This window comes from Myotis myotis, unplaced genomic scaffold (assembly GCF_014108235.1).
Source record: "Myotis myotis isolate mMyoMyo1 unplaced genomic scaffold, mMyoMyo1.p scaffold_m19_p_17, whole genome shotgun sequence".
Lineage (NCBI taxonomy): Eukaryota > Metazoa > Chordata > Mammalia > Chiroptera > Vespertilionidae > Myotis > Myotis myotis.
The window spans coordinates 7,047,610-7,066,827 of record NW_023416321.1 but is presented as its reverse complement, the minus strand read 5'-3'; the positions used below and the strand labels follow the sequence as shown (position 1 = coordinate 7,066,827).

The 19,218-nt window shown below is 41.2% G+C and overlaps 1 protein-coding gene across 1 annotated transcript; it reads right to left on the bottom strand.

Moving 5' to 3' along the window:
• Nucleotides 1–4,896: 4,896 nt before the first annotated feature.
• On the bottom strand, nt 4,897–19,061 carry LOC118671380 (ATP-binding cassette sub-family A member 8-like). Its single transcript, XM_036339508.1, has 14 exons — nt 18,981–19,061; nt 17,791–17,959; nt 16,964–17,025; nt 15,402–15,597; nt 14,710–14,751; nt 13,932–14,023; nt 12,209–12,369; nt 11,653–11,728; nt 11,479–11,573; nt 9,300–9,419; nt 8,963–9,103; nt 7,292–7,371; nt 5,918–5,973; nt 4,897–5,785 (listed from the first exon to the last, which is right to left on the bottom strand). The coding sequence occupies exons 1-14, from the start codon at nt 19,059–19,061 to the stop codon at nt 5,687–5,689; spliced, it is 1,470 nt and encodes a 489-aa protein (XP_036195401.1). The 3' UTR covers nt 4,897–5,686.
• Between the last annotated feature and the right edge of the window lie 157 nt (nt 19,062–19,218).

Sequence of the window (19,218 nt, the reverse complement as noted above, 5' to 3'; positions counted from 1 at the left end):
CAGTGGTTGCTTATTATGGGACAAGTACTATTCCAGGCCATGGGAAAACAACGAAAAAGATAAGATCTCTACACTCATGAAGGTTATCTTTAACTGGAGGGGGTGGGGCATACAGTTTATCCACAAATAAATAAATAAGCTAGATAATTTAAGAAGAATAAAGCAAAGAAAATAGTGAGAGTGACTTGGAGTGGCTTTAGGTTTGGTGGTCAGGGTGATATTTTTGAAGAGGAGACAACTGAGCTGAATGAGACCTGAAAGATAATCAAGAGCCAAGTATGCAGATGTCTGGGAGAAGAAGGTTTTTGGCAGAAGGAAAAGCAGATGCAAGGTCCTGTGGGTGGAACAATCTTAGTGTTTTTAAGGAACAGATAAAAGGCCCATGTGGCTGGAGTCTCAGAGAAGTGGGCAGAGGCCACATCATAGAAGGATCTGTAAACTTGAATAGGGAGTTTATTTCAGTGCAATGGTGGACTTTAAAAGGGATGTGGTGATGTAACCACAGAACCAGCTGAAAATAGTCTTATTCTGTTTAATAAGATACTGAGTCACTTTTCAGAGACAACAGACCACAATGGTGAGTTATGCAGCTGAAGCATGTGCAAAATAGAGAACTTTGACCTCCAGCTGCACCGGGAACCAAAGTCCCATATCACGCAAACACAGAGAGAACCAAAGATTGAGACATAACTGGATCTTGAACACCAACACCTTTCAGAAGCAAAGAGTCAATTGTCCAGGACCAGTGCTGATGCATTTTACCATCAATGGCCAAGTTCCAAGGTCTTCCAATTAAAACTTGTCCCACCAGTACTTCTGTGTACCCCTAGTCAATCAAAACCCCTTAACCTAGCCCAGAGAGCAATATGGATTTGAGTCACTGTTAGGTCTTCCATCTTCTCAATTGGCACCTTCTTGACCAATAAATCTTTCCTTACTCCAAACTTTGATGTGTTGAGTTTTTGTCTTTAGAAATGTTGGGCACACACAGTTGGGTTCAGTAACAGTAACATGATATGATTTGTGGCCACTGCATGGAAAATAAAGTACAGAGTAAAAGATTGGATGCAGGAAAAATAGTGTGGAGGCCAATGCAGAAATCTAGATGAGAACATTCAAACTATGGTGGTAACAGTAGATGTAAAGAGGTGGATGGATTTGGGGTACAGTTTGGAGGTAGGGTCAACAGTACCATTGGATCAGCTGAAGGGAAGAAGGGAAGAGAGAAACCAAGGGTGGCTCCTAGGTTGGCAACTGTATGTTGCTATTTACTGAGAAGAAAAAGGCTAAGGGAAATATATTAAGCATTCTATTTTGCACACATTTTGTTTGAGATGCGAATTAGACATTCAAATGGAGAAATTAAGCAAGTGCTTGGATATATGAGCAGAGCTCAAGGAAAAGGTCAGGGTTGGAGATATTTGAAAGTTTTGTTGCATTTGAAAGATTAGATTCTAACATTTATTCTACCCTCCTTCCATGAACTTTCCAGTATTGTAGAGGCTGGAAGTTTAAAATGGTGCCCAATCAGTGTTCCTCAGTGGTTGAGTGTTGACTTATGAACCGGGAGGTCACAATTCAATTCCCAGTCAGGGCACATGCCTGGTTGTGGGCTTGATCCCAGTGGGAGGCGTGTAGGAGGCAGCCAATCAATAACTCTCTCTCTCATTACTGATGTTTCTATCTCTCCTTCTCCCGTCCTCTCTGAAATAAATAAAAATATATTTAAAAAATAAATAAAATGGTGCAGTCTCCTCTCTTTCATTTCAGACCACCCCAACAAGTCCAGGGAGTCAGTCTTCAAATAACCAAGATAATAAGAATCACTCACATGCTTTATGCTTAGTTCTCATAAGTCTCTGATGGCAGTAGAGAAGCTTCAGCCTACTTAGAACCTGGATACAAGAGACCTTTCAATCCCCAAACCAAGACTTAAATCATCCAGGCTCCCAAAGCTTATGATCTCAACTTCAGAATCACTATTTAGTTTAAGTCTTAAGTATTTTTTTCCCCTTGGATGTGAAGAGAAAGGTGAAAATACACATTTTAAATTACCAGGAAAAAAGGTAAGGAAATTCTGGAATTTGTAGAAAGAATATTACCCCCCCCCCTTCCAAATGTTGCTATTTCCTCTGTATTATGTGATGATAATGATTTCATCTTTCCCCTCAATCCTTTCATAGCTGTGGACGGTCTTCTCCTCTGAAGTAGACAAAGGATGTCTCTTAAGACATTTGGCTCCCACCATCATAAAGACATTTTCATATCTCCCCTGTTTCCTTTAGCAACTCTCATTCAACATAATATATTACTTGGCCTCTCTCAGGTCTTGGAAGTCTGTACTATTTTTTATTTTTTATTTGTGGGAAAAATCCTCTCCCATAGTTTTAGTTCAACAAGATCTTGGAAAAGATTTTGGAAGTGTTATAGAACTAGAAAGAAGAGGAAACAAACATGTGAGCAGAAAAGGAATCAAAAGCATAGAAGCTAGAAAAAGAGGAAGCCTGGGAGAGGGAGACAGAAACCAGGTTTCCTTAGGATTGTACATCTGGTTGAAAAATAAAGATGTTGGTCATTTAACTAGTATTGTTTCTACCATGCCAACCAATTTACTTTATTATTTATTTATTTATTTAAAAATATATTATTGATTTCAGAGAGGAAGGGAGGGAGGGAGGAAGGGAGGGAGAAAAAGAGGGAAAGAGAGAGAGAGAGAGAGAGAGAGAGAGAGAGAGATCAATGATGAGAGAGAATCTCTGATCAGTTGCCTCCTGCATGACCCCCACTGGGGATCGAGCCTGCAACCTGGGCACGTGCTCCGATGGGGAATTGAAACATGACCTCCTGGTCACAGGTTGACACTCACCTCTGAGCCACCACGTCTGGGCCCAACCAATTTACTTTAATTGAATATTTCTCTTGAATACAATTTGGTATGGCCTCCAGAGAAAAGGCAAAACAAAGGAGGCTAAAAGAATATTATGGAATAGAAGTGAGATGAGAATTTAAAAATGGATGGACAGAGTAAGACTGGCTTTAAGGAACAGAAAGAATGATCTTTTGCACAGCAATATGTTTCCTGTCTTCTGTGGTCTATAAATATAAGTGGTTGTGACATGTTTGAGGGTAAACGCTGCAGTTCATCTGTTCTTTTAGTTCTAGGTTTTCTCATTAGCCTCAGAAATGTCAACAACTGCCATCTGGTCATGAAACATTTCAAAGTTCATCACCCTCCCTGTGGTACCAGATTCGTGATCTTGGATTTCCTCTGTAGATGTAGGGGACAAAATGTTTTGAGTTTTATTTTAAGCTGTTGATTAAGAAACAAAAGACTCAGAGAAAAATGTTGACCCTTCCTCCTTTGCTCCCCAAGAGATTCAGATAGAAAAACCTGCTTCAGAAAGGCAGTCTGACGATGTTCATCTTAATCTAATTTGAATTAAGTGTGGTATGTGGGGAGGCTTCAGGCAGGGCCTGTTAGCTAGGTACCCCCGACCCATTGTTTCTGAGTTGCCCGGCAAGAATTTGCCTGCCAAATGTGTTCCGCTCTTCCTCAACTATCTGTAAATCTCCCATTCTCATTTATGAAACTGAATAGCTCATTCTCCCTCTTTTCTCCTTTGTCCAAACTGACATATATACTCAATGTTGCCTTGTGTCTTTGGAATTTTCATGCATATGTGAATTCCCCATGCTCATGTATTAAAATATGACTTTCTCCTGTTAATCTGTCACTGCTAATTTGATTATTAGTCCAGCTAGAAGAACTTAGAAGGTGGGAGGTAAAGTATTCATTTCTTAGTCCCCCCACTACTACCCAGAGAAACATCATTTGAAGCCAACACCAGACTTTTGGTCCCAATGAAGCTGTATTAGGAATTGGGCAAGCTTTTCTTTGCCTAAGAGCAGGTGAAAACTTAAGCTCAGGTATGACACCGTAGTCATTTTCATTTCTCCAAAGACCTGGTTGTCTGTGATACTGAGGCTGGTTGAATCCATGGGTTAAATAAAAAGCCACTTCAGTGCTAAAATTCTGCTTGTCCCAGGATATCTCTCCCACTGACCTAGTTTGTGTGATTTCTTTGGAAATAAAAATCCTCCATTAAAAGAAGTCTGTTCAGTGTGCTATTTCCAGATACCTCCTCTGGCCCTTGGGGAATGAGGTGAAAACAGGTTCATTTTGATGTGTCCTTGAGATGTGAGGGAATAGGAACAAGAAGGGAGCTGGTAAGGGTATGCAGAGCTTCTTTGAATCCCTGGGCACTGGTAACAGCCAGGCAGCAGTTTGGTGTTGTTGTTACCTTTGTCTCTTTTGGTTGTCATGGTAACCCTCTGCTGTGGGTAAGGAGACCAAGATCTTTATTTTACAGATGAGGAAACAAGTTCTGCAGAGAGAGTAGATGGTTGATCCAAGATTAAATTTAGGACACTCTCTAAGTCACTGTGCCACACGGCAGCATTCACTGACAGTAAGAACTGAGTTCCATTCATTTTTTTTCATACTAGCACAAGATGAATAAACAGACCTCACATAAGAGCCTGGGAAGGCAGTTGGGGACAGGAGCTCTCCAGAGCAGAATTTTCCTCAAGGGAAGAAAAGACATGAAAGCACTGGTAGAAAGCTCAGAGGATCATCTCCACTCAGAAAATCTTACGTTTTATACATAGTCATCACATCCGGTAGTTTGAGATGATTTATCTAGAAAACAGCTCTGCTTGCCACCACTTTTTACTTCCTTAATCATGGTATGGTCTCTCCTTCATGTAGATTTTGGTAGCACATTGATTTAAGCAGCAAACTTGCTCTTGTATTAGAAATCATTTTCCATTGGATTGCAATGAACTTGTAAATTGGAGGCCCAAGAGTGGAGAAAAAGACACATGAAAGAGAAGACATTGCATAATTATATATATGAGATTTATTTTATATTTTCCACCAACTTGATCATTGGACCTATTATATTTATCAACTTTCTGAGATGAAGTGGCAGATGTCCATAAAAGATCAGTTATAATAGAAGCATCTTTAGCAAAGCTTTAAAAATACGATGAAAATCAAAATCTGTTAGTTTATAAAAATAAAAAAGTATAATACATTCCTAATAGCAAATTTTCAGTTATCCAGATGTCTGTATGACTGACAGTGTAACCAGTGGAAATATTATCAAATATATTGTTATCAGATTTTATCACCAATGAATGTTTTCATATTTTTAGCCATAAAATATATATTAAAATATTTTTCAGTAAGTATAATACTTTTTGACATGCTCACTTAAATTATTATTAAAATATCAGCTTTATAAAGTATCACACTTTCTGAAGACTAAATATATGGATTTCTCAGTTTGGGTTAGCAAAAAAAGGATTTTAAGTTTTTGATAAAAAAATTAAAATTCATATATCATATTCAGAAATATAAATTTATTTATTCAGCATTAGACTGAAAAATAGGATCAGGGTGACCTGCAGACACACGTAGACTGGGACTGGGAGGTGGGCTCAGTCGAGTGCCTCTGTCCCTGTTGTCACTGCATTTGCCCAGCACTCACTCCTCCTCTCCACCACACCAAAAACCATGTCAGTGTTCACAATATAGGTTCTAAATACAAACAGTGATGCTATCAAAATAAATGTCTTAAAGAACAACCACAGACTTGAATGAAAACATAGAGTATTTGGGGCTTCAAAGCTCTTCCTGTGGGAGGAGCTTCCGTTTCATGGAGGGTTGAAGTTCATCAACAAAATTCTCCAACTCCTGCTCCTTGGAGAGCTCCAGGAAGACCTGAAAGGGGATAAGAAATAGAGAGACAGGGATGTCATACTGTTTCCTGTAGCCCCAAGAGAGTGAAAAGCGTATGTACTTATTGTACAGTTCTATTCCATGGATGATGTAAGATCACTAAAACTGACCCACCTGTTCCAGGGTGGACTGTGACAGGCTGTACTCCTCCAGGTCAAAGCTCTGTTTAACTGCACAATGATGGATGTAAGTTAGTGGTTTATATGTTTTTATATCCAGATGGCCTTAGAAGTCAGCACAGAATACAAATAACAATTTTTTAAAAATATTAAATGAAAAGGTGAAGACAAGAACCGTTAGGATGGTTTAAGTACAGCATTCAGCCAAAAGAACAGCAATGCATTCACATAAGTTTGGAGAAAAGGTGTTATGTCGCACAGTTTCTGAGATGTCTACTTAAGGGAGGAAATGGTGCCGAGAAGGCTTCCTTTCCTGCAGGTGAGCTGGGGTTTCTGCACATCCAGCACAGGAAGAGGTGGAAGGCAGACACATTTGGAAAAGGGTTGCATCAGAAGATTATAGAGAAAGATGCCTGTGGTTTTCTCAGAAGCAGGTAATCCTCATGGACCTCTTTCCGTCCATGCAGTTTGCTTGACCCAAACCAAGTAGGAAACCCTTCTCCTTGACCAAAATGGACTGGGAAGGGTAGTAAGAGCCCCAATAAGAGCCCAGAAGGCTGGAAATATGCCACCAACAGTACCAGATTGGAAATATACCACCAAAGATACCAGGCTGGTACTGGCCACAGTGCCAGTCTGGGGATGCTCAGAACGCTGGGGTGCTCAGCTCAGAGAATGGAAAGAAGCATTACTGTGACCATGGATGCTATTAGCAGGAGGAAGAAGAGTCTCCTAGAACCAGGAGACTCGAATCTCTTCCTCAGGGAAGGTGACAAGCAAGCGAAGTTATCCTGGGCAGTGACAATGAAAGAATATGGATGGAGAGGGAGGTCCAGCTAACACAGAGCAGAGTCACAGAGTTAATGGGCTCAGATGGCAAGGACCACATGAGCCTGGCGATGACAGATGCAGTGTAGTTAGTTTTATAGCACAACAGACACAAGAAAATCATCTTAGTAACCAGACAAGAGGTAAGTTTCTTAATATATAGTCCAAGGCAAAAAATAATATGCAAGTCCACATAAAATTTAGTTTTAAACATGTAAGCACCAATATGCCAAAAGACAATATTCTTCTTCTTTTTTTGACAGTATAAATGCATGTATGATTGAGTTTTCACTTAACTTATACCAATATATATATACACACAAAAAGATATGGAAAAAGCCCAGAAGAGTAAAAATCACTCCCATTTCCCCATCCCCACATACACACACAGAATGTCTGTACTTTTTTGATATTGTGCTTCTAATATTCAATTTGAGTTTAACACATTATATCACATTTCATGTTTGTCATGGAGATGGATTATTTTGTGATTTGAAATTATCTGCTTTCAGGCTCTTATTTAAAAGCCTATCACTCTTACCCCTCTCTAATTTGAAGAAAGCTTGGCCTAAAGGTCGCACATCTTCCACCGGCAACTTGTAGACCATGAGAGACGAGTACCTGGGAGGCAAGGAGGGGGGAGAGACGCTGATACCACCCGCGATGGACATGAACTGACTCAGACTTCTCTCTGGACTTCATTTCTGTAAGTGTGGTTTGGGGTAGGCGAAATGCCGAGGGTGAAGCCATACTAATAAAAAAGAGGCAGTTCACAAGGAAAACTGGGGATCGGAATCCTACAGGTAGGTTAGTGCCCTTGGCCCCTCAGATGGGGATGAGTAGGTACAACGCAAATCACATTTCCAGACTTCCCAAAGTCACCTTCCACCTCACCTTTTTTTTGTTAATCCTCACCAGAGGATATTTTTCCATTGATTTTTAGAGAGAGTGGATGGGAAGGGGAGAGACACACAGAGTGAAACACTGATGTGAGAGAGACGCATCGATTGGTTGCCTCCCCCAGGTCCGGGGATCGAGCCTGCAACCTGCAACTGAACTATGTGCTCTTGACTAGAATCCAACTGGGCTGATGCTCTATCCACTGAGTCAAACTGGCTAGGGCCCACCTCACTTTCTAGGCTGAACACTTACTCCTCGGCTTCATCCTCCAACCGGGTCCTGACACCATGCAGTTTCTCCACGTTTCCAACTCAGGCGGAAGTCTAAGTCTGTTCTCCAGAGCATTTCTAGCTACCCTACCTTCCCCTTCCTACTCAAACTGCTTTCCTAACACAGGACAGCATAACTGAGTCTCTGACTAGGAAACCATAAATCTCTAGGAATCCAAGCTCCAAATAATGTCCAGCAACCATTTTAAAAATAATTAGTTTCTCAGATAAATTGGTCTTTCCATCATTTGAAAATCAGGAAGATTCAGATTTCATTTCCTAAAGATGCTATTTCACATATTTATGGAGCAACCTTTCTCATCCATTTTGCTCATTCCCTGCACCCCTATGACATATTTCTATTTAGTCGTGGGCTGCACGATGAGTTATAACATTGGCTTTATATTTATACTCCACTGTAGAAATATATTTTCTGGCCTTGTCTTTATGACTTATTTCTCTTTACTACTTTTCCCCAACTCTTAAATTATCCGTCTTCTGCATTTAAGTTGCAGTTGTTAAAAAAATGACCCTAATGTTAATCTTTATATTTTATTAGTGTATTACTTGTATGAGGACTGTTCCATGACCAGACTCTGGAAATATTAATAGATTTGAAATGACACTGGAAATAGTAATAGATTTGAAATGAAACAGTTTTACATCTCTGCTTTGCCACTTATTAGCTGTCATGTGACCTAACCAATCTACCAATTTTCATGGAATAAGGTCCTTGTAAAGGCCAGACTCTTACAATGTGTTTTTGCAATCATCTCCTTTCTCACTGGAATACCAGAGTCTACTTTAGAAAGTCCCTGGGAGGATTAAATAAGATAGCGCAAGGACAATACCTGGCACACAGTAGGACCATACACACAACATCACCTCTTCTCTCGTTTACTTTCAGCAGTGTCCAACAAATCATTTATTCCTTTTAGGGTTTCCTTTTGGGCTACATGTGGACTTGCCTGACCACAGCTCTATGAACCTGACAAGGAAAAACTGACATCTGATAGCAGATGAAAGCCAGCCACCACCCTTACCTTTCCTGCCGAGCTGCCTGGGGGAAAAGCCTCAGGATTTCGCTGTGCAGGGGCTCCGTGTGGGCGAGGGTCTTCACCTTCATCTCCAGCAGGTAATCCTTGCCAAATTTGCTCTTCAGGTGCTGGATGGAACCGATACATCTGGAGGGAAGAGGAGGAGGGAGAAGAGGAAGATGCAATGTTTGAGGCTTGGGATTTGCTGCTAGCACTGTCTCAGGACTTGGCCATCAGACCCTGGTCAGGTGGTTCCAGTTTTTCACAATGACCTCTCTGCCCACCGACAAACTCTGCCAGCCATGCAGCTGGTGGTCAAGTGCGGGCTTGGGCGGACACCCACCTCAGCCTCCCAGACACCATGATGGCCACTCGGTCACACACGGCCTCTGCCTCGGCCATGTAATGGGTGGTCAGGAGGGCGCCCCTCTCGGTGTTGTTAAAGCTGGCCCTGATCGCCTGCCTGAATGGAAAGAAAAGATATGCATGGAAGCATACACATTGACATCCAGAACCCCGCCCTCTCCCCCACCTGTGAATCCTAACGTGAATTACCATTGTCACGAGAAGTGTGGGACACGGGGAGATTGTGTCTATTGTGTCACACAGATGCACCATAGCTACTGAAAAGATCAATTGAGCAATTACAATACTCAGAGTGAGTCTGTTTGGGCCCTGACTATGATTATTTTTCCTTTAATGAGAAATAGTAAGATGTGTTTGCAAAGTATTTGCTCCAGTGATGGCGAACCTTTTGAGCTCAGTGTGTCAACACTTTGAAAAACCCTAACTTAACTCTGGAGCCATGTCACATATAGAAATTTTTTGATATTTGCAACCATAGTAAAACAAAGATTTATATTTTTTATATTTATTTTATATATTTAATTCCATTTAACAAAGAAAAATCAACCAAAAATATGAGTTCATAGGTTCGCCATCACTGGGCTATACAAATGATATTCAGGGTTGTTTTTATTTTGTATTAAGAGACAGTGTACAGGAGGGGTGGCTGCCTTGCTTTCTGTAGATGCATGGAGTTGGTGGCCGCGGCCTCTGGGCTGGGATGAACTAATCTCTCGGGGAGGCGGGGGAAAAAGGGGAGCTGAGCTGGAGTTACAGCCGCTACAGGGGTGGCAGTTGGACCATTGCTGCTTCAGGATTTGCAGTCTATTGTGTTTTGTTTATTTTAAAAAAATATGTATTTCTTGATTTCAGAGAGGAAGGGAGAAGGAGAGAGAGATAGACACATCACTGATAAGAGAGAATCATGGATTGGCTGCCTCCAGCATGCCCCACCCCAGGGATCGAGCCCGCTACCCAGGCATGTGCCCCCGCAGGGAATCTAACTGTAACCTCCTAGTTCATAGGTCGATGCTCAACCACTGAGCTATGCTGGATGGGCCAGGCCATTGTGTTTTACAAGCCACGAAGTATGTGGAGCCTCAAGTCAAACAACACTTTCAAAGTCTACCAACATCTGCCTTCAGTGGTGGCTATTCCACAGGGGTTTGAACCCAACATAACAAAATGGGAAACGGAATTCACATAGGGGTAAGCTCTACTGCCAATAAAGGAAAAAGAAGAGATGCGCATCAGTGAATTATGCTTTTAACTCCCCTAGACGATCCCTTCAATGAAGCTGAAGGTTCACTAGAAGGCCAAGCTAAAAAAAGTGAACATATATGATGAAAAAAGTTCTTATCATGTTATGTATACGAGTACCAGCTTTTTATAATAAATGGTCCGAAGCTACACATTTTAAAAATGATTTCGCACAAAGTAAGTCAAAGCCTTGGATAAGTTTCCTTTTAAATTTGAGGATTTAAAATCAGATTATAGAATATTTAGAGGTGAACGCTTAGTGATTATGGATAAATACACACTATTTGAATAGAAATATTGTTCATTACTCATTTAGCAAAGAATTGGGTGTTTATTTCAAGGCAAAGAGAGCATGAACATCTCTGCTCTCACGGAACCCCAATCTAATGGAGACTGAAAAACTCGTAACAGCACATGAGAACTACTATGATGGAATTAGTGATGATGAACTTATCTCATTGGGTACAGAGAGCTGGCTCAGCTGCTTGGAACTGTGAATTTAAAAGTGAGTAGCCAAACCGACTGGCATGGCTCAGTGGTTGAGGGTTGACCTATGAACCAGGACATATGCTTGGTTTGGGGGCTCCATATTCAGTGTGGGGTGTGCAGGAGGCAGCCGATCAATGATTCTCACTCATCATTTTTGTTTGTATCTCTCTCTCCCTCTCCCTTCCTCTCGGAAATCAATACAAATATATTGATTTAAAAAATAAAAGTGAGTAGCCACAACTTTGACCTCAGAAACTGATATAAGTAGGTATATGTCCCCGACAGAATTCAGATTTCACACATTAAAAACTTGATGAATGTAAAAAACAAATCAAAACAGCTTAAGGGACAATGTTCACAGGAGGTAAACACTTCACAGATTCCCTGCCAGGCGTCCACGCTGGCCCTGACCGGGCGGCGCCCCTCACCACATCTGCTGCTGCCCCGCGGGGTCCATGCCCGTGGACGGCTCATCCAGCAGCACCACCGATGGGTTTCCCAGGATGCTCAGCGCGAAGCACAGCTGGAAGAAAGGGGACAGCGCATCTGGTACGGATCTGGGATCTGTGGGCCTCGCGGAGTAACCCCAGCCCCAACCCTACCTTTCTCTTGATTCCCTCTGACAAGGCCTTCACGGGGCGCTTCTGCTCCTCCTGCAGCCTGAGCGCCTCCACCAACCTGAAGCAAACACAGTGGGGCTACAGGCTTCCGAGACCCAGGACACTTGGTGGGAGAGCGAGCCTCGCAGGACCAGGTGGGGAACGAGCTCCGAAATGCGGTTCTGACATAGACGCTGGGCCACGTTGCATTGGACTGGTTTGACACATCTCCCCCCAAATTAGTTTTTCCTTTTATAAGATTTGAAGCCATTTTATGACATGCAAATAGCTGTCCTATGATAGCTTACACTTCAATTTTAGTATTTTTGATAAATTTGCCAATACATACTTCTTTCCATATTTAAGATGAGAAAAGAAAATAACATGTTAAAATCGGGGAAACCAGTTTGTGATCGCAAATCTCCCCATTGGGGTCTCGGTCAGCGTTGAGTCTCCTGGGAAGCCTTGAGTTTCCTGTGAAGGCTGTCACTCCAGCTGTCTTCCTGGACCTCTCAGGTGTGTCCCCCCCAACCCCCCACCGCCCTCTCCCCCCTTGTACCGTGTGATGGTGACCGTGGCATCTGCTTTCCTCAGCCCTCTCACCGCAGCGAACACGTCCAGGTGCTCTCTCACTGTCAGGTTGGGCCACAGCCCCTTCTCCTGAGGACAGTACCCCAGGAACCCCAGAGGGTCCCCTTCGCTGCTGCCTTTCAGTAGCACCTGCAGAGAAAACTTCCCTCTCAGACCCTATGGCTTGCATTGCTCCTCTGTGTTCCCATCACATCTTTCTCCTTACAAACCTAGAAAAACCAGAGACATTCTCCGATCTCATTGACTCGAATCACCTGCAACCATTTTGCATTGGAAGAAGGTTGTCAGAGTGTAAATACCTGGCAACAAACAGATATTCTGGGCAAGTGACTTTAGGTAGGGCGATCCCAGAAAGCCTGCCTGCTGAGGGACCATTGCAGCAGAAGGGTGACAGGGCGCCTGCCCTGGAAAAGGCCAGGAGCTTGGGGTAGAGCAAAGCCCTGTGGAGGGATGGTGTTCAATGTGCTCTCAGACCCCAGGCTACAGTAGGGGATCTGGAGCCGAGTGGTCCAGGGGAGAAGAGAGAGATGTGATAGGAGGGTTGTGGGAATCAGATCCTGGCCAGCGAGGAGAGGTGTCCTTCCAGCCACAGCGCAGAGAGAGTCACTGAATGCATTTCAGCAGGACAATGACCTTTTATAAGGATCTCACTGACTGATCTGATTCAAGCTGGTTTCATGACACCCAAATGGTGGTTGGGTTTATAATTCAGATCTCACGTAACCTTTAGAAATATTTCATTCCAAGATTACCTCTTTTTTTGCCCATGCTTATGGAGAAATAAAATATTCATTTTATTTCAAGGTGGTGCTCTCCACTGAACTAAGCACTCCCGATAGGCTCGGCCGAGCCACCAACATCACCCAGAGGCACCTTTCACATACACCTGCTCTCACCTCAGCTTCAGAGCAACTGTGAATATGTTTCCTCCTTCCTCTATCCTGGGACACCTGCCAATCACGTTCTTGGTGGTCTTCCCCTTGGTGGGCGTGACCACCAGCCCCTTTCCCATGGTGGAGGTGCACAGACCTCTGTCTTAGGACTCTGTTCTCCACGCCTCCCACCCCCAATATACCTTTCAGAGGAGCTCTTAAGGTTACCTATCTCCTGACATAGAATTTTAGTTTTCTCTGTAACTCATTTTGTTTCTTTGATAAATTCAGCTCTCTTTCTTTGCCTGGCCTTCTATGCAGTTGAATCGCATGGATAATTCTGTCAATTTCATATCCCTATTGCTCAACTTGGAGCCACTCCTTGAAAACACTCACCCAAGATACTGTATTTCTACCAAAATATGTGTTACAGTAACTAAGCACTTGTAAATAACAATGATCACTAAATAAAGTTGTTGTTTTTTTTTTTTTAAAAAAAACACATTTTAATTCATAATAGGAGGACAGTGCTCATTGAAAGTGCAAATCAAAGTGTTTTATGGTAGTATAAATAGAATTTGTATAAATTCTGAGATTGGCCATTTCCACTCATTGCCTTTACAGGCATGAATAATTATTCCCTTTCAGTGATTAATTTTGTTGTGTGTTAATGTGGTAATTTGTAAAGTGTATTCAGTCACATTAATCACTTCATTCATCTAATGAATCAGTGAGATTTGCTGGGTATACCATTTTGACATCTTATAAAATTTATCTTGAGCACCACTAGGTAATGTATTTTCCACGCGATTCACCTACCTGTCCAGCAGTTAGTTTGGTGTCTCCAGTTATCACTTTAATGGACGTACTTTTACCAGCTCCATTGTGTCCTAGTAATCCTAAAACCTCACCTGGAAAAAGAAAAAGGTCACATTTAGTACAAATTGATTTTAATAATAAAATTAAGAATAAAACATAGTCTGAAGTCTCACTGTGACAAGTGTTCTATGTGATTTGTAGGTAATGTCTCATTCAATTGTCCTACCCCTGCACCCCCCGAGAGGCTATCATAACCCTTTCTTACATATTTGGGAACGAAAGCTCTTAGGGATGAGGTTAGTTGCTCAAAGTCCCACTGATGGGAAGTGACAAAGTCACTCTTGGAAGCTAGGTGTATGAGACCACACATCTCCTGTGCCTAAGAACTGTGCAATGGTGTCACAAAATGAAGTCAAGTACCATCTGCCGGTCAAGCCTTCAGAACATGCTGGCACATTCTTTTTGTTTTCTTGTGAAAAATAATAACGTTAGGAAATTAATCGTTTTGGGGTTTCAATGGTTTATTTCAGTAGAGTGCTTATGGTTTCCATGTCCATCTGACTAAGTACTTATCCATGGGCCTGACTTAGTTAATTTCTCTAGGAATGAGCCATGTAAAAGGAGCTGTCAAGGTCACCCCGCTGATGGGTCTGTGTGCGAACCAAGAGGTGGTCACAGAATGATTCTCATCAGGAACCACAAAGCACGCAGGAGGGCTCCGAGCCAGGAGTGGGAGAGCCTCCGTGTCCAACCTTTTCTGACACAGAAAGAGACATTCCTTGTGGCGATTTTCTTCTTCTTCTTGGAAAAGCAGTGTTTCCTCCTCACTGTGTACTCCTTGCGTAGACAGCTGGCAATGATGGCTGGTTTCTGTAAATGACAAGTACATCATGTCAGACCTTAAGACTCTTTATTGACCTCGAACAAGCTTTATCCTCCCAGGGGGCTGGCCCCTGACTGCACAAGCCATGCCTCCAAGAAGACTTCCTACTAGATGACAGGTTTATGGGCCATTCTCCTATCTTAGCACTTATGTTTCCCTCTCCTACAAGGGCACTCACGCAGGAACACATTATTTTATGCAGCCAGCCCATCTCTCAGAACAGAAGCAAAGAGACTTGGAGAAGCACCAAATCAGCCTCAAAGGACAAACAACACACTGTGGACTCGACTTTGCCCTGCATTTTTACAGTGTCCCTTCTCCAAGAAGCAGTGATTGGGGTCACTCTGCTCAGTTTCTAAAATTCACAAATTCTTTCTTGGCTTCAGAAATTTCAATTTCACTCCATTTTTAAAAATTTATTTTCTATGAAAGACAAAGGGAGTTAAAATGACTTTTTAATCTGTGCTCATTTAGATGTAAAAATGACTACCTGCTAAAATAAAGTTATGATCCTCATTTGTATGAATTAAAGAAATATAAAATCATTTGAGAATTAGATGCTTTCTGATTTTCTTCGTTTGTGTTACTTGTTGAAATAACTACTTTGTATGTTTTTACCTCATCAAAGTTTGTGGAATTCAAGGCATTTGCTGTTCTCACTCTTTCCATCTCAACATCTTCATCCTCCCCCTCGGGCTCCTCTGGATTTTGGTGTACATCACTGCTTCTTGGAGAAATTCTGCAGTCAAACCATCCATTAATAATTGATTTCGGTTTCTTATCCTCGTATCAAAAACACTGCATTCTTTAAATCTTATACTTGAGTAGACTGGGTGATTAATAACCCATCATGATCTCTCTTCAATCCAGTGAAATCTCCACCCCCTGTCCAAATGCAAATAGGATGCTTGATCTCCTATTAAGGTTAGGCATTTCTTTGGAATATGTGTCAGATTCACTATTTTTCTTCCATTCTAACTCCGTCCCTCATACTCTCTTCCTTCTATTCTCTCTTCCTTCAACTTAAATGTCCCATAATGATCTTAGAGGACTTCTTAAAAGTCTTCTTGTATCTTGGAAGTGTCCCATGCAACTATGTGTAAGAGTTATCAATGAAACTGATGGGGAATAAGATGCTTATGGTTGCATCATTGAATGATGGGAACAGTCTCAGCTTTGAAGTGCCATGAATAACTGAACCAGTCTATGGTCCACCAGTTGGACTTCTCACTACCACAGGAGAAGAGCTACTTCTGTCTTTGACCTATTGATCATTCTGTTCTTCCATTCTGGACTGACAGCATTCCATCGTCACTGTCAATCTATTCACATTAAGTGCTATTTAAACTGAATGAGCAAGATGTAACTTTCCCTAGTGTTCCACTGCACAGTGTCAGACAGAGTCTTTAATATTCAATGTTTTAGGTCTGTTTGCTCCACTATTTATAATCTTTGATTTAGGTCCCTATATCTCTATTATTTGTATTGACACATGGTTCCTACCCCAGCCCATTCTAGTTCTTAGCATTTCTTTGTTAATGGACTAATTTGTGCATAAAATTATTTTAAAACAGTGATCACTGAAATAAAAGAATCAAATTTCATTTTTCCAGACCGAAATAAGGGATCCTTTCTCATTGATGTCTTTCCAAACTTCCATTCCAGACATCGAAGAATAAAAATCAAGACCATAAGTTGAAGGAAAGTCTAGGAATAAAGAGATGCATAACTAGAAACACTAAAAGAAAATCATTTCACATGAAAAGTGAGTTAGGAATAATTGGATTTCTATAAAGATGCATTTGGCAAAAACATTATCAATTTTCAATAATCTATTTGTCAAACTGTGGAACTAGTAAATTTATTCTTAATCTTGTTTACAGAAACATAGGTAACAAATATAACTGTGTGATACCATTACTTTAAATAATATCCTCTAATAGTTATACAGTGTCCTTAAAAATTGGGAAGCATATTATCTGGTTAGTTGATTTTTATAAAAAATATTCTATTTTTACAAGTATTTTATCTCTATGGGCTACAAATACCTATATATCCACATTAATAAAAAGTTTCACTGTGTTTACAGAATTAAACTAGTTTAGTTAGTAAAATACATGATAAATTTTAAAGAAGAATATGTTCTTACAATTAGGAATATCACAAAGGACTCTCCATCATATTCAGAATACAGGAAAAAGGCATCCCATGCTGCAAAAAGAAAGACAATGGTTAAAGAAGAAAATTTTCATTTTGTGGGTTTTTGCCATAATAATGTGAATTCGCCCATTGAACAACCCTACTGGCATACCCCCTGAAGAGTATTGGCTAAGGGTCCATTCCACAATGTGTAGTGAGGAGCTGTCTTCCTTCCTCCCAAGGTTTAGGAGCCATTGTGCTTTTATTTGAAGCAATAGGATTGAGCAGTTATTCATTACCTGGTGAGAGAATCTTGGGGTCTGTTGTGCTAGCCTCCTCACACATTGAGAGAGAGGCAAGATTTAACCTTTATCACACAGACCTTCACACACCTGCTGGTGCTTACTGCCCCTTTTATAAGTCCCCTTTCTTTCCTTTCTCTTCCCTATGGATACCCCTTAACTCACATACTGTACTTTCCTTTCATAGGTAGAAGTATAGGTATCAGTCAGCTAGAAAAAAAAGGATTGAGAGCTTCTCTAGAATCCTGAAATCCCTAAGATTAGAGACATTTCATTTGCCTACTTCTAGAGCTGAGCATGCCCAGGAGAGTATAAAGCCCTGATTGAGTATAAAGCCTGCTTTATACTCAATCCCATTATTGCTATTTATTCTTCCTCCCCACCCATCAACTAGGGTCAACTATTCTATTACAGTTCAGCTGGAGTATATTGTCCTATCTGGAGAGAGATTCAGTTGGAAGCATGAAGTAGAAATCTTCAAATTTCATACATACTAAACATGTTGCAGAATCCCAGCCCTAAGCAAAGCTTTCACCATTGGTTGTGAGTTCCAGGACACTGGAGCAGATGGTGGCATTACTTACATGCAAAGATAAGGCCATACAGCCAACTACTGTGGTCTGTGGTACTAAAAAGTTGATGAAAAACAGTAAACTATGTCCATGGGATGCCACTATAATTATGGCCACACAGAAAAGGGCGATCTAAAAAGAAAAACAAAGCATATTAACCACTCTGAACATCAATAGATGCTCCAAATTAAGATGGTTCATCTTGGAGATATTCCTAACTTCCACTCCAACCCCGAAAACCAAGCTGAAATCAGCGGATATGCATTGATATTTTCTCTTGACAACTTAGCCACATTCCTTTGGCCCGGAGGATCATGAATGAGACCTTACTGGGTAAATCTAGGATCTAATATGGAGAGCATTTTAAATACAGAAAAGGAAAAAAGGTAGTGTATATCATTTTGGGAGATAAAATTCAGAATGATATATAAGCAATAATCATAGGTAAAAATTGAAATTGATATCTAATAGGAATCCCCAGCCAGTGTCGCTCAGTGGTTGATCATCTGACCTATGAACCAGGAGGTTCAATTCCCATTCTTGGCATATGTCTAGGTTGCTGGCATGATCCCCAGTATGGGGTGTGCAGGAGGCACTCTTGGGCACTCAATGATTCTCTCTCATCATTGATGTTTCTAAATCTCTCTCTCCTATCCCTTCCCCTCTAAAAGCAATAAAAACATATATTTAAAAAAAGATATCTAATAGGAATAAAGCAACAATAAAAGGATACATGTTAACTATACCAATGGAGAAATATAAGCATTTAAAAACCTGGAGTGGCTTAGTACTAGTACTAAAATACAAAATTCAGGAGAAGAGAGAGTTATACATACATCTGACCCTCTTAGACTTTTTCTTCTAAACTACTGTAATGCCTTCCTAAAAGTTTCTGTACTGCCCTGACCGGTTTGGCTCAGTGGATAGAGCGTCAGCCTGAGGACTCAAGGGTCCCAGGTTCGATTCCAGTTAAGGGCATGTACCTTGGTTGCGGGCACATACCCAATAGGGAGTGTGCAGGAGGCGGCTGATCGATGTTTCTCTCTCATTGATGTTTCAAACTCTCTATGTCTCTCCCTTCCACTCTGTAAAAAATCAATAAAATATACTTTAAAAAAAGTTTCTGTACTTCTAATTTCTCTCTGTTACAAACCATCATTTCTATGGCTTCCAGAATATTCTTCCTAAAAGTGTGTCTGTGATCATATTTCTTTTCTGAATTATTAGCTTCCATGAGAGTGAGTGAGAGAGGGAAACATTAATTTGTTGTTCCACCCATTCATTGGTTGATTTTTGTATGTGTCCTGACTGGGTATCAAACCCACAACCTGGGCATATTGGATGATGGTCTAACCAACAGAGCTACCTGGCTAGGGCTGTAGAATAAATTC